At 40.0% G+C, this 12,455-nt stretch overlaps 1 protein-coding gene across 1 annotated transcript in view; it reads right to left on the bottom strand.

The window, feature by feature from the left end:
* Nucleotides 1-12,455, bottom strand: part of LOC138287529 (protein mono-ADP-ribosyltransferase PARP12-like) — a 149,395-nt gene that overhangs the window by 62,039 nt on the left and 74,901 nt on the right. Inside the window, exon 7 of the mRNA XM_069228003.1 lies at nt 10,791-10,959. Coding sequence (XP_069084104.1) covers nt 10,791-10,959 — 169 coding nt within the window. The remainder of the gene's footprint in view (nt 1-10,790; nt 10,960-12,455) is intronic.

Below are 12,455 nucleotides of genomic sequence, written 5' to 3'. Positions count from 1 at the left end.
GGAGCCGAGGAGGGAGGAGTCCTTCGGTCCCGTGACCAAAAAGACTTCTTCGAAGAAAAACAACTTGTAATACTCCGAGCCCAACACCAGGCAGCGGACTGTGCCAAACATGTGTATCTGCAGCAACATATGCCATCGAACATATATATACATACACATATATAACAATTACAAAATTTACAAAGTTCATAAACAATGTAATAATTAATTTTCAATTTAAACATAATAGTTAATTATTACTTAATTAACTTAGCACCTTACACCCCACAAGACTAGTAACTCATCACAAAAACAAATAAATCTAACATAATTTACATAGCTGATAATCAATTAAATAACTAGCTCAGAAGTATTAATTAATTTATAATTACTTAATTAACTCTACAAACCCAGCAGCCCACACCTAATATATGGTTATTACACAGACAACTTAATTATTAATCAATTCAATATACAACAATAACTATTAGGTTTTTAAACATGACTTAACTTCCCACCCCTACTGACCTAGCAGCCCTCAACTAAAATATAATAAAACAGTTCAGTACTACATAATGTACACAATTAATAATCACTCCAATAAATAATACTGAATTAATATTACAAATGTTTATTAATAATGAATAATTACTTAGTTAACTTCCCAGCATATACCCCTACGAACCCAGCAACCCACACCTAACTTGTAACTAAAATAAATGATTAATACATAATTTACATATTTAATAATCAATTAAATAATTTATAATAAATTTACAATTATTAAATTGTTACCTAATTAATTTCCAGTCCTATACCCCTACAAACCCACCAACGCACACTTTAAATGTAACTAAAATAAATGATTAATACATAGTTTACATAATGAATAAGCAATTAAATAATTAATAATATATTGAAAATTAATTGTTAATCCTTATGTAAATAACTTTCCATCCTATGCCCCTAAAAACACATAGCAACCTGCACCTAAAATATATTTAGTATTACATAACATACACAATTATTATCAATCACATACTTACTTAAAAATTATTAATTTTTACTTAATTACCCTCCTATCCTATTACCCTACAAACACAACAACCTGCTACAGCACTATAGATTTCTATTAACAATTAATTTAAAAATTCTAAATCACTTAAAATTACAAACTATATTTAAATAAATAGTACCAAATATACAAACAAAATAATAACATATAAACGAATATATAATCTACAACACATTAAAATAATCAAAAAATGATATTCTTTACAACTATATTATTCAAAACGATATTAACAACAATATTCATGAAAACGATATTACTTACATGAAGAAAACAATATTCTTGTAAATGATATTTCTGTGTCACAATATTTTTTCTCAATATTTCTGGGTTCGGATATTTACAACTCGATATTTTGTCCAAATACCTACACTCATCACTCAACGTTACTTTCCAAGTTAAAAATAATCAAGAATACAATGTCTTTCATAAAACCTCTACTTACAACAAGTTCATTCCTGAAAACACTGAAACCCATTGCTAACAAATAATATCATGGTACTCTACATTGCACAATCCACCCGATAAGAACAGTCCTGGGGGTGGGTGAGTTTGAGTGGTGTTCTCTGCAGCACTGCTTCCCTGTTTATAGGTGCAAAGAGAAAACCATCCACAGTGTCACTCTACCTTAAATTTCACTGTGCCAAATAGTTTCCAACATGAATCATTTTCACACATTAAATACTACATACAATTAATAGATTATGCAGTTACATAATAATGCAAAGATGTATGTCCTTTTTTTATTATTTGTGGTACTGTGTCATTTTGCCCATGGGTGGGGTGAAGGTTAGAGGGCATTTGCTTCTTTTAAAAGCCCTGGGCAAGAATGAAGGCTTAACTGTTCCACTACCCCTGCCTTGAGCAAAGTTGGTGGTATTGTCAGTAATGCTTCCACTTTGCCCAAGGACATACAGAGGTCATGGACAAGTGGGATATATTTCTTCCCTGTCTGTCCAACTCAAGGGCAGGGTGGTATATTCGATCCGCTTACCTCCTTCCTTTAGGGAGGGCCATGTCAGTGGGTGATAATTTTACAGCTCTATCCTGAATTTCACCAACATCATGAAAGGTTATAGAAGTATATGACTGCGCCCCAACACTGCGGCGGGTGCATTTGCGGGATTTACGTTTGCCTGTGCCTTGCCAAAGGGCTTAAGGAGATAGATTCACAGCTACAACCTTGCATAAGGGTGAAGAGGGTGTCTATATCACCACTCTGTGCTAGTGTCAATGGGAGTTGGACATTTTACTCCCTCCTAAAGGCAGGGTATTGACTTTTAAATGCCCTGCCCCTATCAAAGGGAGGTGTGTGTTTTATCTTACCCCACCTTGACCAAAGGTGTGAGTAGTGTTGATACTCACTTGTAGGAATGGAAAGTTTCATTTTGCCTATGTGTTACAATCCCTTGTTTGCAGTGTGTTTATGTGTTATATTTCTATGTCCTTAGGGAGGCTCTGGGCAGTAGTTTACTGTGAGGCGAGCAAAAGAATTGGGTCTATATGGTTTGATTTACAGTAGAAATGACACTCCTAGTATTTAAGGTTATTGTTATCTCATCCATGACTCATATGGTGTTGCTTTTCCTTCCCTTTAGTTACCTCTTTTCTCTTTATACTTTCTCCTTCTCTCTATATTGTCTCTCTCCAGTATACTCCTTTCCACCCCAACTGAGGTACTCCCTGGTCTCCTTACGCTTGGTTCTTTTTCTACTGCTCTTTGGGTACTTTCTCTTCTACATTCCCTTCACCTACACTCTTAATCACCATTAGCCACTTTCTCTCTTCTCAATTCCCTGAGGGACCCTTTGCCTCTCCCATATACCATAATTCCAATCAAGTACTGTCTGTTCCTCTCAGTGAAGTTTCCTCCTTTGGTACCCTTCAACCACTCAGTTGCTCTTCTCCACCCTCAGGATAGGAATTCCTCAGCTATCACAGGTCCTCTTCTCCACTCTTGGAAATTGGGTTATTGGCTGAGAGGGGTGAACCCCTCCTAAAGCAGCAGCCACAATTTCTGTAAAGGTGAAGACACAAGCAAAGCCCAAATTAACCTGTGCTTCACCCTCTTGTAGCTTGCCACAATGTAGTCAGGATTAACTTAGAGGCAATGTATAAAGTATTTAAACAGCACTTTAAACAGTAATAAAGTGAAACTACAATACAAGAAAAATTCCACACCAATTTAGCAAACCAGAGTAAAATGTAATAAATTATTTGACTCCAAAACAACACAAATCCAACCAGTAGAACTTTAGATATGATATTTTAAAGATGTAAGTAAAAGTAGTGTCTAGAAGCACACAGCACCAACTGTGATTACCTGGCTGTGCCGACCGGGACAAAGTCACAACTTCAGTCCAACTGCGATGTAGTGCAGGCCGGATACAGGTATCCAGTTAGGAGCACCGAACAAAGAACCTTACATCCTGGTTTGTGGAGCTTTTGCAAGACCATAGTTTGAGGATTTGTTGTGCAGCAGCGGTTCAGAGGAACTTGTGGGGCTGTGATGTGGAGTCCAGTGCCTTTATTGAGGATGCCGTTGACGAGGGGCTTGTGATGTGAAGTCCAGCACTGAGGATGCATCATGCACCGGCAGTTCAGAGGGAGCTGCAGGTCTGCAATGTGAAGTCCTGTCTCATTGTCAAGGATGGCTTTGACGAAGGGCTTGCGAGGTGAAGGTCTGAGTCAAGGTTACGTCATGCAGCGGTGGTTCCTAGGAGGCTGCAGTCTGTGATGCGAGGTCCTGCGTCGGAATGCATCGTGCAGTGGTGGTTCCGATGCAGGTGTGAGGCAATGCATCATGCTGTGTCAGTTCTGCTCATAGGAGCACATCTGGGCTGGCGGAGCACCTTCAGGCCCTTTTCCAAGGGTCCAGGACTGGGTTGGCAAGACTCACAGCAGGCAGGATCCATTTGATGGGTTCAAGGTGGTTGGAGCCTTTTCTGTCACTGAGGCTGTAATGAGGAGACCAGCAATCTAGGCCTTTAGGTCAGTCTGGCTGTCCTAGGTTCAAGATGTAGTCCTTCTTACTCAGGAGGCAGGGCATATGGACAGCAGGGCATCAAAATAGGAGTCCCACAGCAGTCCTTCGGAGCCCTCCACGGGTCCACAGGTGTACTGTAGAGTTGAGTATGAGGGTCGATTATTCATACCTGGTGCCAGCATTGAAGTAGGGGAAGATTCTGGAGGCTTCTATCCCTAGAGGAGTTTGGAATATCCTGCCTCCCTGCCCTGGCTCCCTCTTTTCTGGGGTCATGAAAGACTAGTGTCAAACCCTTTGTGAGTGTGGCCAGGCGTATCCTTTGTGATGTGCAAGTGTGACAGGGGACAGCTTCTCACCCTAATCAAGTCAGAGATGGCCCATCCTGCCAACACCTATTGCCTTTTGTCTCACTGTCTGGGAGCAATACACAAAAACAAACTGCCAGATACACCTAGTCATGTGAACCAGGATACCGGCTGCAGACCTACACAATGACGCCTATACACAAAAGGGTCAAGGGACTGAGAGGAACATGTGAGCTGCCTATGTTCACATCCTCCTCACCATAATACAAAACACGAAAAGACAAATAATGTTACAATGGGATACCATTGGAATATTTTCCAATTTTGGGAGACCCTACGGACCATAACATTGGTTTGCATAAGATTAATGCAGAGCCTTATTTTAATCTTTCATGAGAGACCAGAAAAATTAAAAAATTTGAAAGGTGTGGCCTCACACACCCCCTGGATGTCATGCTTCATCATCGGCCATCCTACTGCATCATCGCATTCTCTAGTGGCGGGTCGGCATCTCCATTTCAGTATTTGGGCCTATTCTGATGGGAGAAGGAGTGGTATGCACCAAACAGCACATAAATTAAAAATCCCAGAGACTCTTACAAAGATCTGTCTTTATTGAATGCTAAGGGAGGTGGGGTGGTTAAAACTATATATACAGTGATGCCTGTGAGTCGTCATTACTTCTGTATCTATTGGGTCAACATGTTTCAGCCCACTGGCCCAGAGGGTCCACAGCTTTCTTCAGGACCAGAGATCCCTATTCCCTAGATCCTAAGATCATAACTCATGCAATCCATGCAAGCAGACATGCACACCACTGCAATTGGTATAGGTCTTCTCCTACTAATTAGAGATGCGCTTAGTCAGTGTGTAGTTGCTGAGGTCCTACAGAGATATATAGACATAATTAAACAGAAATTATATCTGTTAGACCTGGCATCCTGGCGTGGAATTATGAGCTTGAAATCTAGAGAAGTAGTTCACAGCCTTTTGACTCCTGAGGACCCCCACAGCATCACTACTGGAAGCCGCAAGACCCCCAAGCAATTTGTACGATTTAAATTTCACACATTAAAACAGTAATTCGCAAAAACACACAAACAAGTATACACCAAACAAATACTCGACTTACTAAAGATATAAATATTTTATATTGAAAAATTATGCAATAATGGAAAACGTTTGATGGGAAGGTTGGCGCTGCATCTCTGTGACTAACTTTTCAATGTTGGTTTTATTTAGGAAAGCTGAATCCTCAGGTCAGATTCTACATTTCCCAAGCAATTTCTGCTTTTATTTTTTAGATACATATTATCTGAGGAAGCTTTTTCACATAAATATGTGGTGGGGAAAGTAAGTAAAATTAAAAGGGCCTCTCATCTCTCCATAACCTCTCTGTCACAGGTAATCCACTTGTTTTATAGCACCTGTAAAGAGCTCCGGTGTCGGAGCTCTTTACAGGGACTCCAAGAAGTAGGATTCACATGTCATCTATACTGGTAGGCATTTACTAAGAGTGCTTGGTCTGGAGAAGCACAAACTCAAGATTCAGAAGATAACACAGTGGTTAGCATTGACTTTAATAATAAGAATGTATTTCTATGCAAGCAAACCTTTTTTAGCAGCATAATGATAATGGGAAAAAACATAACTTTCTAATTTGTGCAACGCCGTTTGGATGCAGCTCTTTGATGGCAGTTCATAGCTCACTGTGCTAGATTACGATAATAACTTATGAACTGCACAGTAACAAAAGAATCTCTGCGACAAAAGCAGTAACCCACCGTGCCATGCACATAAAATACTGTTCTTTGCATGATACACATTCTTTGCAGTAGGCATATTAACCATCTGTGCTACCTTAGATGAGTCTAAACTGCTATTAGACAAAACTCCCATCTGCCTCCAGCAAGTACATTAATCACCAAAGTTATCTTGACTGTTTTAAAGCTGGTGGATGTGCAAGGAACTTTGCAGTCCTTTTAAAACTGCTGCAGAAATGAAGTAATAAATATAGAAACATTAATGTTCTTCTGTCGAGAGGCCCCAGCTGGAGAAGTGCCTTCTAGGCGGCCCAGGGTCTCCTGGGAATGTGTCACAGACTCCTAGGGGCCCACGGGCCACAGGTTGGGAACCGCAGATATAGAGAATAGTGATGTCTAGCCCTGAAGAAAGCTGTGGATCCTCTGGGCCGATTGGGTGAAACATGTCGACCCAATAGCTGCAAGAGTAATGACAACTCCCACAAATCACTATATGCATATTTTTAACCATTGTGCCTCCCTTAACATTACAAAAAGACAGATCTTTGTAAGGGTTGCTGGGATTTTTAATGTATGTGCTTTTTGTGGATACCACCCCTTTTCCCTTCACAAAATAGTCAATTACGGAAATGGAGAAGCCGGCCTGCCACTAGAGAATGTGGTGAAACTAGAGGATGGCCGATGATGATGCAGTATGACGGCCATGATCTCTCATGAAGGTAGATTGGCATAAGGTCTTGTTTTTATTGAATGCAAACCAATGGTAAGGTATGTAAGACAAATATTCCTATGATAAACTGAGTGTTCCTTACAGGCTGCAGACACCAAATGGTTGGGAGAAGAAAATGCCAACTTACTAAAAGTGGCATTTTCAGAATTGTGATTTAAAATCTGACTTAACCAATAAAGAAGACTTAAAATTACAATTCTTTAGACACCCATTTTGATTTTCCTACCTTCTATAATTGAAAGTGAACAGTTATAACTTGAAAGTTATCACTAAATGTAATAAGTTAACCCAATGTTATCCAATAGGAAAGGCAGGCCTTGCTTTAGTGAAAAATGAATGTAGGAGTATTTTCACTACCAGGACATGTAAAAGCTAAAGGTACAAGGCCAACAAAAATGAGATCAGCAAACAATGGAGGCAGAAGGCAAAATGGTTGGGAGAAGACCACCCTAAGGTTGTGAAGTCTAACATCCACGATCTCTCTGAGGTACTCCAATGTTCCTCAAGAATTCTCTCTCCATCCTCTTACGCAGGCTTCTTTTCTATACCTGTGAACTATGCTTCTCTCCCTTTGGTGATGCTTTAGCTGTATCAGGTACTTTGTCATTCACCCTGCTAGGGTACAGTGCTCTCTAGTTCCTTCATTTACACTCCATACTCACAGATTGCCCTTTCAAATACTCCTCCATACCATTAGGTATTTTTCTCTGCTATCTTGCTCAGGTAATCTTTAACACTTTTGAGGACCTTCCATCCAAACATGGCCTTTTTATTCACTATCCCCATCAGGTATGTTCTCCTCTGTCCTCTAAAGGAGCATGTGTTACCCTCTCAGGGGTTCATTTGGATACTCTTTCCTTCATCCCCTCAGTGCTTCCTATCCCATGCATGTGCCATCCATCATCGTCTGATACTTTTCCCTACATTCCCACTTACATACCCCCAAATTTCCCTTCCAAACCCTCAAGGACTTAAGGTGCTCTTTGTCATCCTCTCACTTAACTTCTATCCACCAAAAACCACCAAGAGGCAAATCATTCTTTAGCTTTGCTCTATATCTAAGGCCCACATCAGAAGAAACTAAAGGAGATAGGGGAACACCAGGTGTGAGTTGTGTTAGTGTTCTCTGCAAGGAACAGGAAAGATGTTTCTTATAGTTGAGCAACAGAAGGGGCAAGTGTGAAACTTCAGTTACTGGAAGTGGAGTCTCACGAAGGATTCTACAACAGTTAAAGCCCGCCAGAGGGCAGACAGAGTGGTTTCCTCATTTGAACCAAGGCCAGAGGAGCCTGAAACGCTTATCTCTTGCTGCAATCAGTGTAGTGCATCAATCAATTGAGAGAGAGACCTACTCAGACTCTAGCCACCATTATCATGACAACAAGTAATCAGTGCACCCATGGCAACCTCACCTCTACTAAACTGAGGCGTCTCCACCTGGCAGCAGCAGGTTCAAATGCTGCGCTGGCAATTACACTGAGGCACTGAGAGCACTTTGAGCAGTTCTCAAGGTGCAGAGAAGATATCAGTGATAATACTTTTCATAGCAGTCAACAAAACTGAAATGAGTTAGTCCAGATCAGTGTGTGTGGTACTTGGCAGGACTGCATCTGCTTTGTCGAAGGGTAGAATGAGGGTGTTCCTTAGTCACCTTTCATCTTGCTCCAGGACATATGGCTATATTTCTTCTTCCCTACTGTCCTTGGATAAGGCAGGAAATATATTTATTTCATACACTGCATTGCCAATGGCCAGGAGGAGGTCTGCACAACCTTTGACCAACTGAATAGAATTAAAGGGCACTTATAAAGTATATGCCGTCATCAGCGTTACTCTGGGGGGTGTTTAGAGTGTTATACCCCCCCTTAAAAATGTATTCTGTAGTAAATAGTTGGGTACAGGTGCTTTCAGTTGGGTGAAGTGTCTGTTGGATTTCACTTGGTATTTTTACTTGTTCACACTGACAAAAACACACACTCGCTCTCTATGTTTTGAAGGCCTCGAAAGTGTTGATTAGTTTGAATAATATTGCATTTTACGTACCCATAACAATCCACACTCCTCTCTTTTTCCTCTGACCCTTAAGCCACCCTCATGTCCTGCTTCTCATATAATGGGCCTGATTCTAACTTTGGAGGACGGTGTTAAACCGTCCCAAAAGTGGCGGATATACCACCTACCGTATTACGAGTTCCATAGGATATAATGGACTCGTAATACGGTAGGTGGTATATCCGCCACTTTTGGGACGGTTTAACACCGTCCTCCAAAGTTAGAATCAGGCCCAATGTGTTTAATAAGATGTCCCAGCGTGATTGTTGGGAAATCTGAAGCTCACACATCCCCAATCATACTGACCAAGCAAGGCCCCTGTATGCAGTGATGTGCCTAGGTGTTAATCGGACCTCTAATGTGCACAGAGAATAATGTATCTAGAAAATGTGGTTCTGTCAGAAGGTTTTAATCTCAAATCATGATGTTATTAAGCGTATATTCTGTGCCTTTACTCCCACTGTAAACAGTCTCCTTCCACTGATAGTAGTGAGAAGGAAGATAGCAGATGAGTTAGACCAGACACAAAGAATCTTACACTTCTATATGCCTGGAAATGTTTCATTTACCTGGTCTTGTACAAATTTGTAACCAAAATCCCCTCACCATGTGTGGGTAGGGTGGGGCACTATATGCAGACAGCTAATAATGCCCCGAAAGGCCTTAGGCAAGAGGGGTGTGTGAAACAAAGAATATTCCAATGGTATAACCAATGCAGGGTGTGGTACCAGACCGCATGGTAGTAGGCAAGGCCAGTGGTGTTACATGTCACTAGGTCAGCAGACAGTTGTGGTGAGCAAATACTCATTATCTTCCTTGTCTTTGGCAAGGCATTGGTGTTTTTTAAAACTAAGGAGAAGAGGCACAATTTTTCATCTTCCGCAAGGCAATGGAGGATTTGTTTTGTTATCCCACAGTTCCTGACTAGGCCACGTGGGTGAAGGATATTTTTTTTTTTCTTTGTTGATCTTTCCCTGGCCTGCAGGACAAACCGAGGACAAATCAGCATAAGTGGGCACGTATAGGATGTACACATTGCAGTATCATCTGTTTACCCACAATGTTCGCAATAGCATGAGTGTCCAGTTTTAGCTTTTTCCATTGTTCATAATTCTCCATAGTTTTCTGGAGAATATGATCATTACGGATTACATACAACACTGGTAAAAGCATACTGGACACTCCCATTTTTGCTTATATCTCCAAAACATCATAGATACATGCATATATATATATATTCGACAAAACATGGAAAGGCACAGGTGACTTAAAGGCTGCCATGCTTTCATTCAGGAGCTTCAAAGTTGTTTACAGTGAAAACAGCCTACAGGAAAAGCTATATCAACAGGAAACATGAAAAGATTTGTGACTTCCCTTACAACCTTGAAACTCTTTGAGTAATTTGAAAAACAAACTGGAGGTAGGTGAACCTTTTACAGTGTTTACACCAAGCTGAGAGCAAATTGGTCATGCGAAATCAAAACTTATTATGCGACAGCAACAATGAGATTTCCCATGGAGTGAGGCGTCAGTCATAAGTATAGGAATGGTATTGTACCTCTGTAAGCAGTATACTTATACTATACATCTTATCCCTACTTTGCTAACTCGTTCTCTTATGGTCCTAATGCAGCTCTTCGTTGCTCTTGCAGCTTAAGTCTTGCAGTAGAAGTGTATATCTAATTCATTTAACAACATAAAATCCTTTGAAATGAACGATTAGTCAAGTCCAAACTATTTGACATAAACAATAAAAGAGTAGGCTATTAAAATCAATTGATATAAATTTCTAACAATGGCATTGGTGCTTCGAAAGTAACATACACTTTTGAGCCAGTAGGTCAAGGCAGGTGTAGACAATTAACAGCGCTCAAACAATAGATATGTATACACAGAGACTCACATATTTGCCATATTCTGTCCATTGCCCACATTCGTCCTTCCAGTACCAGATCCACTTGGTGGTAAGGACATAATCATGCGGTTTGGTGACAGAGGACGTTGTGGAGAGCCTTCGAACATGCTTCAATGACGAGGTCATTTTTTGGAAATCGATGTTATGAAGCTTTGAACTACATCACAAGAAAATTAATATTGTGAAATCAAGGGCAGATATACAAAGTACTGCAATGTGATTCGGACAAAAGGGCAAGTAACATGTAAACCTGGGTTTCTCACACTTTAGCTGTCTCACCAGCCTCATGTAATAAAATATGTAAAAATACATACTATAGACAGAAAGGCTTTGGGTCAACCCTCTTCATTTATTGGTCTGTTGAATTTTCATTAACATTTTGCTTTCAGCTCCACAACATGCAGGGGGCAATGGTTAGCCTACCTTAGCCACCATTTTGGCATTATTAGGACTCTGATTTGTCCATTTGCAATACTGATAGTTTGCCCACGACTGATAATGTACCGTTCTCGCTTCACCAGGCAACATCACTTAAGCCTCAGGTTTCACAACTCAGCTGTAAACTCAGGGAGGGGAAGGCTCATGTATTGCAAAGTATTAACCGCTTCAAAAGTTAATTGTTATACTGAGATCTGAAGAAAAACTCATTGTTAAATGGGATGCCTGCTACTTGCCCTTGGATTTGCAGACATTTCCAGACAATTTTATGCTATGTTTGCGGTTGTTTGCAAAAAAGGAAGATGCACAAAGGACACACCCCTCAGGTGAATATGTTCGGGCCCATCATTGGTAGATGGGAGACCCAGAGGAATAAATGTATAGACTCAAATGTGTGCCCTGTATGTTCGTGTTTAAAAAAGCGAAGATAATTAACAAAATGTAAAGGAAAAAAAGAACCACAATTTCAGAAAGGACTCATGCTCAATCACATGTTTATTTCATAAGGTCCTGAAAACACAAGTTTAATTCATAAGGCCATGAAAACTCATTTATTAAAATAACAGTTTGATCCTCTTCCCTTTGTACTAATGCTGAATAGCTATCTTATAAGGAAGCGTTGTTTGTTATTACTGTGGTCTACATTCCTATGTAAGTTGTTGAGTTAAATTGTGTTACTGTCTGCATTATTAGATCCGTGCTATATAAGTATCTGAGATAAATGAATACATTAATAAGAAACTAAGTAAGTGAATACATATTATACCTTAATATATTTGGGTAAAGTCCCAGCATGCTTTATGTCACTATGATATCACTGAGAAAGGAATGGTATATGCTGCTTTGCGTAAAAGAGCCACAACAACACACCACACCTTCGAGCCTATTCAGAAAAGTAACTTACACTTGCCAGTATTTTACAAGTGTAATTTACTCTTACACTTTTGAGTGGCTTTTTTTTAAAACTTTTGCCTATTCACAAAATCCGAGAAGAAAGTTAGTCAAAGTGTAGACTCGTCTTCACACACTGAAAAAGGGAGAGAAGCCAAATGTATGAATGTAAGTTACTACTTCCAAAAAAGAAGTAATAGTAAATCCACTACTATACATGCATGGACAGCCACTGGTATTACAACACCCTCCAGTACAAAATAATGGAGGTTGGAAAATATCAATAGATCCATTTTAATGCAAACAAATCTGGAATTAGTATAT

Source organism: Pleurodeles waltl, chromosome 4_1, assembly GCF_031143425.1.
Source record: "Pleurodeles waltl isolate 20211129_DDA chromosome 4_1, aPleWal1.hap1.20221129, whole genome shotgun sequence".
NCBI classification, from domain to species: domain Eukaryota; kingdom Metazoa; phylum Chordata; class Amphibia; order Caudata; family Salamandridae; genus Pleurodeles; species Pleurodeles waltl.
The sequence above is the reverse complement of the archived record's forward strand: the minus strand, read 5'-3'. Positions and strand labels throughout refer to the sequence as shown.